We start from the raw sequence: 17,212 nt of genomic DNA, 5'->3' as shown, positions 1-17,212 counted from the left end.
GGTGAAAAGCTGGGCAGCGATTGGGAGGCTGGGCGAGGGGGCGGGAGCAGGGACTTGAACGCCACCGGGCGCATGCGCGGAGCGCGTCATCAGTGCGCGCGGCGCGGCCTGGCCGCCGGTGGGTGCTGCGGGCGGGCTCCGTGACGGGGCCGGGCGAGGCCGCGGGGCCCTCAGGGGCCGCCAGGCCGCTCCGCCATGAACCAGTTCAGCTTCGGCTCGGCCTCGGCCGGCGGCGGCGGCGGCTTCACGTTCGGCACGCCGAAGACCGCCACCACCACGACGGCCGCCGGCTTCTCCTTCACGCCCGCCCCGGCGGGGGGCTTCAGCTTCGGCAGCGCGGCGCAGACGCCCGCCAGCAGCCAGCCCGCGGCGCTCTTCTCCTTCAGCACGCCCGCCACCACCGCGCAGCCCGCCGGCTTCAGCTTCGGGACGCCTGCCGCCGCCACGCCGGCAGCCAGCGTGTTCCCGCTGGGGTGAGCCACCCTCCCTGCGGGCCCCCTGTCCTGCTCCGGGCTCTCCGTGCTTACATCGAGCCTGCTGCTTGTCGGTACTGGTGCCCGAGCAGGCTCGAAGAACTGCTCGTTCTGTAATAAACCCTGCCACTCAATCCTTGGTGGTTGTGGGAAAAACTGCTAAGGCTTCAGCTCTTAATATAAAACGCTTGAGAGCCCCCCCTTGCTCAGGTGGGGCTGTTTTCTCCGTAGAAATGACTGCCAAGCTTTGAAATGTTTCTTCAGATTTATTGTTTTGGAAACCCGCTACATCACAGCGGTGGGCAGGGAGCTCAAATGAGGGTTAGTTGTGATGCGTAATTAAAAGAATAGGCTTGTGTGGAGGAAGTGGAAAGGATGCTTATAAGCTGAGAGAATAAACAGCTTTATTACACCGCTGTAAATGTCTTACAGCATACCGATAGGCAGAAGTAATTAAGGGGGTGTCAATATAAGGAGATTAACGGTACTGCAGATGACAGGACTTATAATGCAGTCTTTGTCAAAACAGAAATGCGATCCTGGTGGAGTGCCTGTCGTTTTCAAAGATGCTTTCTATTGTTTTGTCAGCAAATGGTCCGTAAGAAAGCTGACTCAGTATTTGCTGGATGTATGTCTTAAACAGGCTGACTCACTACTCTTCTTTTTTTTCTTTTGTAGGGGAAATGCACCCAAATTAAACTTTGGAAGCAGCAGCACAACTCAGGCTACTGGAATCACAGGGGGGTTTGGGTTTGGTAGCTCTGCACCAACCAGCACACCCTCGAGTCAAGCAGCAGCCCCTGCTGGCTTCGTGTTCGGAGCTGCTGCTGCTGCCACCACTGCCACCACCACGACGACCACCACCACTCAGTCTGGGACGACTGGAGGCTTTACTTTCGCTAGCGGTACCACGACCCAGGCAGGAACAACTGGCTTCAACATCGGTGCCACGAGCACCACAACTCTGCAAGCAGCACCCACGGGGTTGACCTTCGGAGCAGCGCCTGCTGCTGCGGCCACCACTGCGGCCACCTTAGGAACCACAGCCCAGCCTGCAGCCCCCTTCAGCCTAGGGACGCAGTCCTCAGGTGAGTGCCTGGGCTTGAAACACGAGCTGTTTTTGGCAGAATTTGTATGTATAAGTGAGCTAATGAGCTTGCCATTTGGCTAACAGTGTGGCTAGCAAAGTGTCTGTATGGAGGAGTTGCTCAGAATGGCGCCTTGGTGTGGCTTTGACAATATGTCAGGGCTGTTGTGGGTAGGGCTTGAGTGCTGTGGATACAGGCTTCTAAGCTGAGTGGTGTGCTACAGGTATTACTGATGTGATGGGTTTGAAAGGTTGTTGCAGGAAGAACAGCCAAAAACATGACAGACAATAGTATGGTCAGATCATGCTGCTGCTGTTATTACCCAAATAGCCTGACTTTTATAGTAAACTTAACAGGGGCGGATAGTGTCTCACACAAGATTATTGGTCAAAAGCATTCAGACAAACAACTGCAAGAAAACAACCCCCTTGTGATTAGCAGTCACGTAGACCTTGTCCTTGAAGCCAGCTGCTGGTAACAATATTTTTCTAAATTCCTCAGTTGGGTGATGTGGGAACACTGTCATGGGAACTTCTCATAGTTGTCCTGGTAGCTCGGTTTGCTCAGCTGCAGCATGCCATGGGATCTTTGCTGTTTCAAAAATCCCTCAACAAAAGGTGAGGCTGAAATAATACTAAAAGGGTGCATAGAGGTGCCAGCTTTATTTGAAGCCTTTTAAAAAATGTTTTGGTGGCTTTCCTAATGTGGGAGGAAAGGGCTTGAAGCAGTGGGGAAGGAGTGCTGCAGGGTGTGCGTGAGCCTGTTTGCTTCTGTAGAATTGGCAGAAATTCAATCTGCAGTTTTTGATTTACTTGGTGATAGTTCAGGCCTCCAAAGGAAGATCTGGGTGAGGATGATGTTCATCTGCATTAAATCATTTGTTAAAAGGCTTTTAAGTAATCTTCGTAGCTCTACTTCATTTGCTGGATAATGCAGAGTATTTGTTACATTAAATATTAATGTTTTACTTAAACTGTTCCTTCTGCTGCCTTGAATACTGCGATCAGTTCCTCTGTAGTAAAGATTCATCTTTCCTTTTCTATGTATCCTGTGTTTTGTTCCAGGTCTGAGCTTCGGATCATTGACTTCAACAGCAGCCACTAGTGCGCCCACGGCAACACTGACCGCTACGACCAGCCAGGGACCCACTCTGCCCTTTGGAAACAAACTGGGAGGTAGGAATAGATTTTAGGAAATGATTACTAAAACTCTGAATCTGTTGCCCTTCTGGGTATAGTTTTCTAAACTGGAGTCTGGAGGTGGGCTGGAACTGCTTGTGAGTTTGCAATGGCATCAGTGCTCTGTGAAAGCTCATTAAATGTAGTTATAAAACTTGATTAGTGCGATGTATTCTGTATTATGTCACATGCAACATTCTGTTCTGCACATCTTTCTGGAGTGTAATGGAAGGGAACCACAAGTTTAAAGGGTACATTGGAAAAGAGTTGAAGCAGAATACAGGAAAAATAATTTCAAATTCTCTTGTACCCATGAAAAAGATGGTCTAATTAGGCAGATTTGTGTCCCATTCATCATTTTGTTGTTCTTCTGAAATGTGTGAAACCCCAAAGGGCTCTGCTTGTACAAGATCTCCACTTTTTCTGTTTGTAGTAACATCCACAGCTTCTACAACAGCGGCTACCACCACAGCTTCCCTTCTTGGTTCAACGGGCCCTACTTTGTTTGCATCTATAGCGAGTTCTTCAGCACCAACCTCATCTACCACCACAGGCCTCTCACGTGAGTCACAATATGCAGATCTGGTGTGTTGGGGGAGTAAATGAGTAGCATGGTTGGTGCTGTCTGTAGTGAAGCATCAGGTGCTGAGATAATATGGGACAAAGCTCTTCTTGCTGCTTGGTGCCTTCCCTCTGAATTGTAGCAAAATTTCTTCAGTAGCAAGGCACAGAAAACTTTGTACGAAATAAAGCACTATTTCGATTCAGTGGGCAAAGCAGCAAGTGGGAATTTTGTCTGTATGTGAATTCTTGTCAGCATAACATCACCACAGCTGAGCTTTCTGGTGATGCTGCTGTTTTCCCAGACCAGTGCCTTGAATCTGGTTACATCTGCCTTTGACTCTTGTATGAGGTGTTCAAACTTAAAGAACAGTGGTCTGTGACAGTGGAGGTGCAGTGTGGTAAAAACACACTGTATTCATACAGCCGTACATGTACAAGTTCCTCTGGTAATAATTGACTTGTTTCCTCTTGCAAAATTATTTTTGGCAGGAAATAATGTCAGTTTTATGACAGCTTCAAGGCAGTAGCTGGAGTTGAAAATGAGTCCTAACAGCTTCCTTTCTCAGCCTGCAAAGACATGTTAACACTTTGGTTTCCTTTGATTATGGAGACTAGCTACAGCAAATGTTAATGTTTACCAGAGTTAACACAACTTTTCCATATAATAATACTGCCTTACACCCATCTCTGAAAACTTAGTAGATGCTCCCAGGGAGCTTCGGAAGTTTTGTTAGTCGTTATTTTTAATTAATCACTTGTAGTGTGAGTTAAATGTCAGATAATTCGAAGTAAGAGAAGGAGTTGTAGTTTGACAGCTGAGCTAGTCGTTTTCTATATCATCAGAACAACAAAGCACTGGCTATTTTTTTGACTTTGGCCTGCCTCTTTTCACATGGTGTCTGTATGAGCCTCCACGTAAACAGTGATCATGGCTAATGTAAACAGAAGACCCAGTGAGGGTGGGTGGGCAGGCAGGGTGGTTTTTCAAAAGGGAGCTGTATTTAATGGGATGTGCAAACTCTTAATTTTGTCTTCTGTTTACAGTTGGTGCCCCTTCCACTGGTACAGCTGGTCTTGGAACTTCTGGATTTGGCTTAAAAGCTCCTGGAACAACAGCTGCAGCAACAAGCACAGCCACAAGTAAGTAGGTGCTGATAAAAATGAAGAGAAGGAAGCCTGACTTCCTCCTAGGAGTAGTGTAAAGGCCCGTGCTAGTGTAGCAGCACAGCAGTGCTAATTTCTAGTGTCCAGTGACTGAAAGTAATACAGTATTTCTTTCTGTGATCCCCCTTTTTCCACAAGTCCACAGTTACTTATGGCTTCTTGAGAGTCTGTCCACAGCAGGGTGTTTGTGAAGGCCTTTAGGGCTTTGATGTTCTAGTCTGGAGTAAGTAGATTAGCTGCTACTCCTATAGCCTGTCTATGTAGGTGAAAAATTGCTTTAGATTTCCCTATTTGGGATAGAAGGGAAGGGAGAGGCCACAGATCTGTGGGGAAGGTTAGGGAGAAATGTTTTATGTTTTGATTCCGCCCTCTTAAGCCGTTTTTTCTGCATTTTAAGTTTAGAAGCACAGGATTTCACTAGCTTTTCTTCCCAAAAATGTGGTGCTAAGTGCTGCATCTGAATGTTGACACTCATGTGAAGATCTGCAGTGCTGCGCAGTGTTGGGATTCAGGACTGAGCATCTTTTTTGGGATGCAGTTACCTGTCAGTGTTCACTGTAACAATATGGATGCTGCTCAGCTCATGGCATTTCCAAAGCTTGTTTCTGGAGTGACTGAAGAGTCTAGATCAATATCTAAAGTGTTGTATGACTGCATGACAGCATCATCTGATAGATGCTCCTTTTCTTTGTAAAAACAGAAATCAATCTTCTGCAAAGCGCACTGTAGCAGCAGTGGTTCAGGGCAGCAATTGGATGTGCTGACAGATCTTAGATCTAATATTGAAACACAGATTGAGAGGGGTGTTGGCTTTGCTGTGTTTCTTTGAATAATGCACAGGTTAAGTGCAGACTGTCAGCTCCTCATTTTTGACTAGATCTAGCAGTCAGGTATTTACAGTCCAGTACTGTTAATTGTGTCAAGATGTGCTTCACTTCCTTCTTGACACACCCAGGATTTGCTTTTTGTTAAAGGGACATTTTAGCTCATAAAGCACTGCATTAGAATTGTGGATTGGGTCTGTTCTCAGTTCGTTACATACCCAATGTCTTCTGTTTGACCTGAATCTCTTCTTTCAGGCACTTCTGCTTCTAGTTTTGCTTTGAATCTTAAGCCATTAACTACAACGGGTGCCATTGGAGCTGTGACTTCTACAACTGCTATAACCACCACCACAACCAGGTGAGTTTTATTACAACTATTCCCTGACTGGGGCAAGAGTCAGTATTAATGCTGGTAGCTGGTGGATGAAGGGGAAATGGGCATGATCACACTTGAACTCTTTTGATCTTATATTCTGTACTGTCTCACGCTTCCTCAGTGCACCTCCAGTGATGACTTATGCCCAGCTTGAGAGTTTGATAAATAAGTGGAGTCTAGAACTGGAAGATCAAGAGAAACACTTTCTTCACCAAGCTACACAAGTTAATGCCTGGGATCGGACACTGATAGAGAACGGAGAGAAGGTAAGGTGATAGCCAGTGTGAACTCATTTTGCTTGCTTAGATTTTTAAAGGCATTGTGCCACAGATGCAGCAAGCCCTCTGGTAAGACTTCCTGCTTTTAAAAATATACATGTAAATTATATCTGGGTGGTTTTGAAAAACTCTCCATGTCTATTCTAGTCTTCTTTATAGCCAAAACTCCATTAGTAAATTTTCGTCTGTAAACATCTGTGCAACTGTTTTGCTTTTCTAGTAGATGGTTTTTGTAATGGCTTTCTCACTTCCACTCGTTTTCTTTTTATGAGATTACTTTTTGAGTATTCCTGGTAAAATTGTCTTCTGCTTACAGATTACTTCATTACACAGAGAAGTAGAGAAAGTGAAGCTTGATCAGAAGAGGTGAGAAACAGAACCCTTGAGATGATTTTTCTTTTTTTTTTTTTTTTTGCATCATTTTGCATTGTGTGGAAGTTCTAGAATGTACATAGCCTCTAAGCCTGTTTTAAATTGTAGGTCTTTCTCTTTTCAGATTGGATCAGGAGCTAGACTTCATTCTGTCTCAGCAGAAAGAGCTTGAAGACTTGTTGACCCCTCTGGAGGAGTCTGTGAAGGAACAGAGTGGGACTATCTATTTGCAGCACGCAGATGAAGAACGGGAGAGGACGTAAGACAAAAATCTGTTTGAACATGTGCTGAAACAGACTAATATGATGATGATCAATCAGAAGGATAATTGGGATGCATGATAATACATAACTATCAATGGCCTTTTTCAAATATGTAATCCAGTTTTATGCATGGCAACTTACATTTTACGCATTAGAAATACGAGAATTGCAATTGGAAGTCTCTTAATGAGCATGAAAAGATCTTTGTTGGATGTTGTTCTAATCAGCTGTCTGGGGAAAGGTTTCTAATTTAGGCATAATCTCTAAAAATTAATGATCACTCAGTGATAAAAGTGATGAGAACAGAATGCACTATGTGCAGCTCAAGCTTTCTTCTAAACATAAGTGTTGAATTTTAGCAGGGTAATTAAAGAAGTGTTTTGTTCAAGAGATAAGAATCTCAAAAAAAATCTGGACAGGTGGTTCAATTCTGACTGAACCTTCCAGAAAGAGCTCAGCAGTCTTGCCTGTCTGTCTCCATATGTCTTATAGAGTGAAAGACGTTAGGAGTTACTTCATCTGTGTAATAAAATGCCTATTGTGGTGCTCTTCCCATATCTGTCATGCCCTGGTTAAGAGGCACGAATGCTAGTTCTGATTGACTGACGTTAGTGTGATCGGTCGTAGCTCTGCTGAAGTACACTTTAAATGAGTACACTTTAAATGTTCTGACCTTGGTTCCCATGCATTTTGCAGCTATAAGTTGGCTGAGAACATAGATGCTCAGTTGAAGCGTATGGCACAAGATCTCAAGGACATCATTGAGCACTTGAATACATCAGGAGGCCCAGCAGACACCAGCGATCCGGTAAATCCAGGCTTTATTTTTTTTATGCTGGAAAAGAGTCACAGGATACTTAAAGAGTGCTAACTCTTCGTTTGCTTGCTCATGGATACTCTTCTTTTAGTTTTGAGCTAGGAAAAGTATTTTGTTTTATCTTGCAATTCATTCACTTCTGGTAAGACTTGCATTATAACATAATGCAAGCCAGAGTGGCTTGCACACTTAGTCTGCAACTATGTTAGTAGCTTTCAAAGTGTCTCACTCTGGTGTGAATTTTTTTCCTCTTCTGATGTAATTATTGCCTAGATAACTAGTTTCTGAGACCTTTCCTGACTTCTATTTTTGCTACCTGCTCCACAGTTTTGTATGAGATGCAGCAGTTGTTGAACTCTTCCTGTACTACTTTTGTACAAGATTGAAATTGCTAGCTTCCTGATATGTATTAAATTGATATTGTTACTCCTTGCATCTCTTTACTACGAAACCTTTTTCAGTAAAAATTTCCATTTGGTGGTTCAGACTGAATTTTTTTTTTTTTTTTACTTCATCCATCTCAAGACGAAGATTAATGTTGTGTCTGAATTTGGCTAAAAGTAAGCCACAGGCATATACTCTAAATCTGTTTTCTTGATGTCAAGCAAACTAGCACGGTTGCTGCACAGCAAAAATGACTGCCGTATTAGTGGAATTCCATGTATGAGAAATATTACTTCAGTACTCCGAAGATGGGGACAGGAAGGCTGTCTTTTACTGCTGTTAGTTTTAATGTACTGTAACAAATAGCTCTCACCTTCTCTTTCTGTTCAGCTTCAGCAGATCTGTAAAATTTTGAATGCACACATGGATTCACTGCAGTGGATTGACCAGAACTCAGGTGAGAGTCCATTTTGCAGCTTTTGGGAAAATGTAAATACAAAGTGTGTAGTGTGTATGCAAGTGTACCTTGGATATAAGTGAGTTCCTGAAGATCACTGAGGAATCTTCTCCTCCTTGGCTTCAATTACATTGTCCCTTATCTGCTTGAATTCTCTTGATGTGCCTTGAGGGCCTCTGCTGAAAAGTAATTTGTGATAACAGCTGGTATTTTATAAAAGTGCTATTGGAAATGCATCAATGCAAAGCAGAGGACTTGAAATACCATATCCTTTGTTCCACCAAAATGAGGTTAAATATTTCAACTTCTGAAATGTTCCTGGATTCCCCCTAGGAATAAGAAAATGCTTGTTTTGAGGGGGGTGGAGATAGGGGAGGTTAGTGTTAGCAGCATTCCCCTCTGAACTCTGGAAAAGCCAAATCAAGGCAGGACTGATCTGCATGTGTTTATCTGTAGGCATGGTAACTGGAGTAATAGTGTAGAAATGTCAAAACATCAATCGCTTGAGAATTAATGTAGAGCAGAAAATGCCCTCTCAAGTGAAAACTTGATAGCATAGCTACTGTTTCTTGTTTTGGATTCACTCAACTAATATAATATGGTGCTTTCAGGGCTCAACACTGAAAACAAACAAAAACCAAAGGAACTTTTCTAATGGGGACTGTGTCCTTGTGAGGGATTCAAGAATTCTGTGGCTTTGCTTTTAACAGATGTTAGCAGCCACAGGAGGGCATTGCAGAATAAAGCAGTGCAGCTCTCACCAGTACCAAATTGTGGCTGTCTGACTGCAGTGCTGTTCACATTTGCTGTAATTCTTGGGTGAAAGGAGGCATGCTAGTAGCTAATTTCTTTTTAAATAGTGCTACTGGCTTGCTTAGGTCTGGATTAAATTTGCCTTTCTTCTAGAAGACAAATGCTAGCTTTCACATTCCCGACGTGCCTTTATCATGAAATCTGGTATAGCTCCTCTGGCACCAGAACGCTGACTCTACAGAATGTTTGAAAAAAGCAATCTGTTTCATTTCAACTTTACTAGAAAGGAGATAATTTTTTCAGTCATTCTGTACTAAAGTAATTGTCTTGTCAGTTAATCATAATTCATTATCTTTACTGATAAACGTGCATTTTCTAAAGAAACAGTTCAGCTTCAGTTTATCTTCAAACAAGAAGGAAAAAGCCTAAGAAAATGCAGTTAAATTAATATATCTGTTTCTGTGGAGTTCTTGGCAAGGAGAAGAATTCCTGAAATGGTACATTGTTGGGGGGGGGGGGGGAGGAAGGTGCAATTCTGAACTTAACCCTCCAAGCAGCTCTTGCAATTAGTAACTTAGATCCTTCCCAGGCCTACTCTTATGTCATAATTCTTTTTAAAATCAAAAATGAACAGACAAAACTCCGTAAAAATAAGACATCTGTGCTGTAGGTAATGTCATCAGTTTTATCAGTTTTATTTCCCATGAAACGCCTTCAGGGCTGTCTCACAACAGCCAGTGATCTTTTCTAGGCATATGTGTACACAGCAGCTATTAACTTGTCTGACGTGTTCAAGAATTATGTGGAGCTGGGGTGCTTTAATCAAACTAATGTTAACTTGTTACTGCAACAGAAGCTGAACATGAATGGGCTTGCTGAACACAGATCCAGGGCGATGTGCCTTCCATAAGGTGGCCTCAGTGAAAAGAGGATTTGGACAAAACCCTGGTCTGAGATTTCCTTTTTCTGAGAGGAACAGGAATTCTTTTCTTAGTTACAACTGAGTTCTGAGTTGAGATGGTGAAGCAGACTGTCATTTCATGCCATGATCATTTTTGCATAGTGAATTTTTGAAAACTGACAAACTGCAATGTGTTGTTTAATATGTTGCTGGAAGATTCTGGGTTTGGCAGGCTCCAAAATTAAAACTTAAACTGGAATATCTCCAAGCCACAGACTGACATAATGCCGTAGCCCTGTTGAATAACTTCTGATAAGCTTTCATGAAATTAAATTAAACATTGCTCTAACTTGTGCCAAGAATTTTTGTATATTGCAATGCCTCCTGCATTTGAAGTTGATAGTCAATCAGTAGCTTATTTGCAGATCACTGATTTGGAAATATGTAACGGGTTATCTGTACTGCGACTGCAAGTGATCGCAGCTCTTCTGTATGATTGCACTCTTTCCTATATTTACAGTTAAAAGCTTGTTACAGCTCTGTGATATCCTGCGGGAAAATATGTATATACTTCAAACAGATTGACTAACCTGTAATTTGCATAATTCAGAAGTAGTTTAGCGTGAGGTGGGCAGGGGAAGTTCCTTTATGCAGCAATTACTTCCTTTCAAGCTGCAGACCAGCTTGCCTCCTGTTCAGGAGGGGTTTGCTCTGCTCTCTGGTGCTGTGCCCTGAAACTACAAGCTGGCTCAGCAAGAAGTGGCAACAACATCATAGTTTTTTTCAGATTCTGCTTGCTAGTCCCTGAATGCCACCATACCTTTTGGACGATCTTTAAAGGCCTTGTAAGGTTAGCAGTGCTTTGTGTTTTCCTGTTTCACTGGGCACTGTCAAATCTGAGTGAATGAATGTTAAAATTGAATGTGTTTTTCTTTCTACAGGCTTAACTGTGCAGTGTTATGTTTTAGGATGATTATGGAACTGATCACTTTTTCTTCTTCCCCCAGCCTTGTTGCAGAGAAAGGTGGAAGAAGTGACAAAAGTTTGTGAGAGCCGCCGCAAGGAGCAGGAGCGCAGTTTTCGGATCACATTTGATTGAAAGTCTCAAACGTTGTTAATATTAACCTAATATCCGCATAGGAACTAGGTTGGTGAGGACCTAAGCTTAAACTTGTGATCTGCTTTTCTTTTTGTTGCAATAAAGTTTTTTTTTATTTCAAAGCTACTCTTTGCGGTGTCTTCCTGGAATTCACCAACTCCGCTCTGAGAGCCTGCATGAAGTTTGTGCTCCAAGCATATGGTGTTCTCTATAGCAGTGTGCAGACTGCTAGATATGAAAATGCTGTGTTTGAGGGATTTGAGCACTGTGTGACTTCACAACTGATCTCACCAACTCTGCATTTAATTGTAACTTGAATATTTTCCACCAGAACTTCATGAAATTTATTCAGAACCTTAGAGATGGCTTAATGAACTGCCATGTTCTCATAAGAAGCTGTAGGAGTCTCATAGATTTTTAGCTTCCCAAAACACAAACCGGAGTTTGCTCCCATTTCTGAAAGTGGGCCTCCTTTCCTATAGCTTATGCATTAACTGCTTTCTCTCTTTGTGCCTTCAACTGTTCCCAGAGTAAGCTGAAACATATTAGGTGTGCAAGTGCAAAAATGGTACCACATTTAGTAGTGGAGTGTGGAGGAGTAGTGGAGAACATGTTGAAAACTCTGAAGACTTACAGTGAATGGTATTTAATAACAATGCAGCTGCACATTCTGTAGTGTATTTACTAATGCAGTAACTGAGTAATTGTTAATTTAGCAGACCAGCCCCAATTCTCATTTGCCCCTCATGCTGCCTGCATGCAATTGCTGTGCTTTATATTTACTTTTTCTCCCCTCCCCCTAGTCTTCCGTACATAATTATTCCCCGGAATAAAAGGGAAGAGCCACCTGACCATAATACTTCGCAGATTTTATTCGAATCTGCGCTTTTGCCCTGTTCTGGGCCGGGGCTCCTCGGCTCTGCCATCGCTCCGCGGCGCCAGGCGGCGCTCGGCCCTCCCGCACTACGATTCCCAGCAACCCCCGCGCGGGCCCGCCCTCCGCCGGCCGCCACGGCCGCTCGCGGGGGCTGCCGGGAGTTGTAGTCCCGGGCGGGACGCGAGAGCCGCGGCCATGAGGAGGTGAGCGGGCCGGGCAGGGCGACAGCGGGTCCTGGAGGGGGGGGGGGGGGCAGCGTTTTGGGATCCCTGGCGCTGTGCGGGTGTCCCCTGAGCGCTGCCTCTGCTCCACAGGGTCAACAGCAGCCTGGGCAGCGATGAGGTGCTCCTGGAGGACTTGGAGACGGAAGGCGAGAGGCAGCTGAAGAGCCTGCTGCAGCAGCAGCTGGACACCTCCGCCTCCATCGAGCAGTGAGTCCCCACCCGGGCAGGGGGTCCTGGGGTTGGGCAGAGCAGCGGGGTCGCCTCATTGGGGTCCCTAAGGCGCTTCTGCCTCTTGGGGTTGCAGGTGCAAGTCGAAGCGGCGATGCTTCGCCCCCGCTGCTTTCTACAAGCCTTTTGGGGAGGAGGCTGCGGGAGCCTTGACCCTGTCGCAGTTCCAGGCGTTGCAGGAGAGCGACCGGGAGACGGCGGCGCTCCGCGAGCTGGGGCTGTCGGACACGGAGATCCTGCTCTGGAAGAACCGGGCTTCGGCGGGGAAGGTGAGGCACGCTCAGACACAGAATCACAGAATCATCCAGGCTGGAAGAGCTCTGCTCCGTCCAAACGTGGCCACGCCTCGCTGACCCCATAAAAAACCCTTTTCTACGCCCATGTAGAAAGCTCAGGTTCTTTGTAAGTCCTTCGGCCGCTCCCTGCATCTCTCACCTGTAGCCACCACCATCACACGTTTTTTCTGGCCTGTTGTCTGTGGTTAAAGGCTCTGTGCTAGAAGCTGTGGTGGAAAGAAGGGTTGGTTCTTTGCACCACAGCAAGAGCTGGCTGCGTGCCTGTCACAGGCCACTCTGATGGCCTTGAGCAAATCATTTCAGCTGTTCGTGTGCCTGAAAGAGGATGTAAAGGCTGGACCAAAGCAGGTCGCCTCCTTCCCCTGCCTTTGCCTCTTTCACATTCCAGAGACAATGTGCTTTTGGGGTCATTCTGCCAGGTGTACTGGAGTGTTTTGCTCTTAATTTGGTAAAAGAAAAGGTGCAAAGCAGGCTGATCCTTGGCTTCCACCCATCTCCTCCTCCTCCTGATCAGTAGCTGTGTGCAGCAGGAAGCTGCCTGCAGTAATCGTGGGTTTGCCTCTCTTCAGCTGAAGCCATTTCTTGCTGTGGTGTTGAAATGCAAACCCAGCCATGGTGGAGCCTGCATTTAAACCTGGGTAATTTAAGAGTGAAAATAAATACCAATGCTACAAGTTTGTTGTATTTGGTATAAAATTGGTTCTGGGGTGTTTAGAAATAAAGAATAGAATGGCAAACAGTACTCCAACAGCACGATCCAGTGACATTAGAGTACGTTCTCTACAGCTCGTGAGAGGAGAAGAAAATGTAGAGAGCTCAAGTCCAGTAGAGATGTGCAACTTTGTATGTGGAGGCCCCGAGTGAAAAGATTCCACCAAGGAGGAATCAGCTGAGACAGAGGACTCCAGATTGCCTGTGGAGCTCTCAGCAAGGTATCAAGTGTAGGCTTCTGTTATTTTCAGCTGCTAAATTGCAGCTTTTTTTAAAAACAAAGTGCTACAAATGATTTCCCAGAATTGCTGCTCCATATAAATAGCCTTTTGCGCCCCAAAGAAGCCGTGAAATGGTGAATGGAAGTAGGGCAGGTACTGGCCCAGGCAAAGAGGGAGAGGTACCCATGGGAAGGTCTTTTAGGCTGTGAGCAGTGCGAGGGAAAAGCCTGATTTCTTACCTTAAACGGAAGCATCTGCCACTGATTCTTGAACTGAATTTGAGAAAAGAAAATCCAGCTACAGCCTCAGAAAAATGTATCCTTGGGATTCTGATAGAGATGGATATGGGGGTAGAAATGCCCCTCCAGGCTTTGGGGTATGTCACTGGGCTCTGGCAGTGCAAGTCTGGTGCCTGAGCAAAGCTGTGCCTGTCTTCCAGGGCTCTGGGCTGGGAGCGGCCCCGGAGGCCACACAGGACCGGCTCCATGCCATCCAGGAGAAGATGGAAGAGCGTCAGCGCATCCTCGCGCTGCCCCAGAGGTTTGCTGGCAGCAAGCAGTTGAGCCGGAGGGAGATGGAGATCGAGAACGCCCTCTTTCAGGGCACGGACCGCCACTCCTTCCTCCGGGCACTCTACCACCAAGGTCTGTGTGCCTGTGGCTGTTCCTGTCTCTGCTGCAGCAGGGAGAGATGGATATGTGGGGGTCTGACACATTTCTGTCTGGCTTTCTGTCCCTGAAGGTGTTCTGTTTTGGCACTGTGTGGGTGGGGGTATGGCCAGTAGCAGAGGTGGAAATGGAGACCAGCAGTTGGTTCCCAGTGCCCTGACCATTGCATGACACTTCTCACCTCAACGGTGTAGTCCCCGAGCCAGAGGTTTCTTCTGGCTTTCTGGATGGAGAGTCTGGTGTTGTTTAGAGTTGGTAAAAGCTGCTCCAGTCTGCTTTAGCTGGAGAAATGTACAGGCATGAACCTGCTGGGATTTGTTTTTAAGACAATATCAAATAACAAACGAGATGAGGAGGAACTCCTAAAACAACTTCTCCTATCTCCTGAAACACCACTTTGGTCAGTGTTCGGTCTATAAGGTACAGCTGACCCAGCATTCTCTGTCCCCTTCTCCCTGCTTTGGTGTCAGTGTTGTGGAAGTTAGCAAAACTGAGAGGCAGCAGAGCTGAGGCTGGTAGGCTGGGAGATGTCCCCCTCATTTCCATGCACTAAGTCTGTGGGATGGACTTTCTTTAAACCCGGGAGTTTAACGTGATGTTGTCCCTAGAAACCAAATATTTATATTCCAAGTATCAGTGCAGAAAGGTAGCATGGCACATCCTGGCCGTGCATGCAGGAGGAGCGAGGGTGTGGTGAAGGAATCACGAGAATGTGCTGGAGTGTGGCTGCAGATAAGCTGCTGGGGTCAGCTCTGGGAGAAACGAGCACTGCACACAGCACCAGTGATGGTTCTGCTCCTGTCTGTAGGTTTGTCCTAAGCTGAGACACCAGCACCTGCTGCCTGCTAGGGCTGCCCTTCCTATTTAATTAACCTGCATGGAGGCTGGTTCGGAACGTGTTTTTTCCTGTTTTGGGGTCCTGTCCGTGTCTCTTTTGCAGTCTGCGTTTTACAGGTGATGGGGGTAGTCACACTGCTATGTTTCTCTGTTGCGGATTAGATGACACTCGGAGGATAACAGATGAAAAGGACCCCATGGTTCACCTGGACAGTGTTTACCAAGAGCTGCTGAACAAGCAGCTACCTGAAGAAGTCCAGCCAACCAAGAGCGACCCATGCTTGCTCCCTTCCCCAGCCCCACGGCATCCAGTGGTGGAGGAGTCATCGCTGACAGACCAGGAAGAGCAGACAGACCAGGAAAAAAGTCCCAGCCTTCCTGCAACAAAGCCCCATCAGTCCCCTCCAAGACCTGTGACTATAAAAGAGCCTGTGGAGTTCCTCCCGGAGGAGGAGATTCGCAAGAACCGTCTGTCAGAGGAAGAACTCCGAAACATACCCAGGTTTGCTTCCTACCATCCTGGAGAGCCCAACAAGGTATTTGGAGATGAGCCATGAGTTATTCGCCTTCCCAGCCAGCATGTCTTAATGCTGCTTCTGCAAACAAAAACTCCTCTGCTACTGCATGGCTGCTGCCTGGAGGGTGCTTGCTTGATCCTGCCTGCCAAGGGGTGGCTCTAGTGGGAGGTTACACAGCTGGCAAACAGCTGTGCTGCAGCCCCTAGCCCCTCCTGGCTCTGGCGTGTCCCTAGACAAAATGTCCCCTCCCTCTCTGAGCCCTTCGGAGACTGGCAGTGACTTTATTTAAACTCTGCTTAACTGCTAGCTGGTGCTTGTGTCGTTTTATGAATATGGCAGATGGTTTATAAATACGGGATGGCAGAGTGGCTGCAAATTCATATGTCTGAGGTGTACAGACTGGGGATGGGTTAAAAAGCATCTGTTGGCATGGCACAGGCCAGCTGACCCTGCCTCTGTGTTACAGGTGCTGTATTTGAAGAACCTGGGCCCTCGGGTGACGATGAAGGACCTAGTGTCGTTGTTTGCTCGGTTCCAGAAGGAGAACAGCCCACTGATCCAGTTCCGCCTGCTGAGCGGCCGGATGCGGGGTCAGGCTTTTATCACCTTCCCCGGTGAGTCGCTGCCTCCTGCCTCAGTTCTTCCCTGACTCCTGAAGGTGCCGCATCTTCCCACAGGGCCCTCGACTGGCGCAAACTCCTCTCTCCATGAAGCAGGAGGGGACTTTGCTCCCTTTCCTTCGTATCATGTCATAGTCTTTGCTCTGGACTGGGGAAGGATTCATCAAAACAGAGGGGATACATTTTGCTGCTGCAGTTATTCAGCTGGAGGACCCCAGAACTGCATGGGGTCACGGTGCAGACTGACGATGTGTGAGCATTGTGGGTGTCTGTGTCAGAACCTGCTGTGTCATCTCAGCCCATTTTGCTCTTTTCTTGCAGATATTCAGTCGGCCCAGGATGCGATGCTGTTGGTGAATGGGTACGTCTTGCAGGGGAAGCCGCTTGTGATTGAATTTGGGAAAAGCAAGGGGCAGCTGACAGAGCCAGATGCTGCCGCCCCCTGCCCCTCTGCTGGAGAGACCCCCCCTGCCAAGTAAGGGATGGAGGGGCGGGAACCTGGTAGACTTGCATGGACCGTGGGAGCTTCTTGGTGATAACTGGGACAGCGAAGGACTGTTGGGAGATAATGTGGCCGTCCGTAAATCCCAGAGTGGGGAAGGGAGAGAGCTGGGGATTTAGGATTCTGGAGGGGAGGAGCAGCTCTGTCCCAGCCCCAGCCAGCAGGGATGGCTTGGGGTGTTGGGGCTGGACGTGGCCTCTCGGAATGGTGCTGGGGCAGCACAGCGTGCCTCTGCCCTGGTGGCACACGAGGATCTGCGTGAAGGCACGGGCTGTGTGGGGCCTCCTGCGTACAACCCTGTCACCGTCCGTACACACTTGGGCTGTGCGGGCTTATTCCTCCCATTCTACATCTGTGTTCTGCCTTTTGTGGCAAGGAAGGGGAGGGGAAGCCATGTAAATAAATGCATTTATAAGGTATTATTCGGAGTGCTCATTTACAAGGGGAGATGAACGTTCCCCTGCCCCGTGCTGCCTCAGCTGTGGCTCCGCGCTGGCCGCCGCCATGTTGTTGTACGGC

General features: G+C 46.7%; 2 protein-coding genes across 2 annotated transcripts; both read left to right on the top strand.

The window, feature by feature from the left end:
• Positions 1–136: 136 nt before the first annotated feature.
• NUP62CL (nucleoporin 62 C-terminal like) lies at positions 137–11,117 on the top strand. Its single transcript, XM_032196522.1, has 12 exons — positions 137–473; positions 1,152–1,561; positions 2,626–2,736; positions 3,173–3,301; positions 4,348–4,443; positions 5,547–5,649; positions 5,789–5,933; positions 6,262–6,311; positions 6,442–6,576; positions 7,277–7,388; positions 8,172–8,238; positions 10,900–11,117. The coding sequence occupies exons 1-12, from the start codon at positions 196–198 to the stop codon at positions 10,989–10,991; spliced, it is 1,728 nt and encodes a 575-aa protein (XP_032052413.1). The 5' UTR covers positions 137–195; the 3' UTR covers positions 10,992–11,117.
• An 893-nt stretch (positions 11,118–12,010) lies between these two features.
• On the top strand, positions 12,011–17,112 carry RBM41 (RNA binding motif protein 41). Its single transcript, XM_032196256.1, has 7 exons — positions 12,011–12,071; positions 12,183–12,299; positions 12,397–12,589; positions 13,988–14,192; positions 15,216–15,589; positions 16,038–16,185; positions 16,513–17,112. The coding sequence occupies exons 1-7, from the start codon at positions 12,064–12,066 to the stop codon at positions 16,668–16,670; spliced, it is 1,203 nt and encodes a 400-aa protein (XP_032052147.1). The 5' UTR covers positions 12,011–12,063; the 3' UTR covers positions 16,671–17,112.
• Positions 17,113–17,212: the final 100 nt, after the last annotated feature.

This window comes from Aythya fuligula, chromosome 13 (genome assembly GCF_009819795.1).
Source record: "Aythya fuligula isolate bAytFul2 chromosome 13, bAytFul2.pri, whole genome shotgun sequence".
NCBI lineage: Eukaryota > Metazoa > Chordata > Aves > Anseriformes > Anatidae > Aythya > Aythya fuligula.
This window is presented reverse-complemented; position numbering and strand designations above follow the sequence as displayed.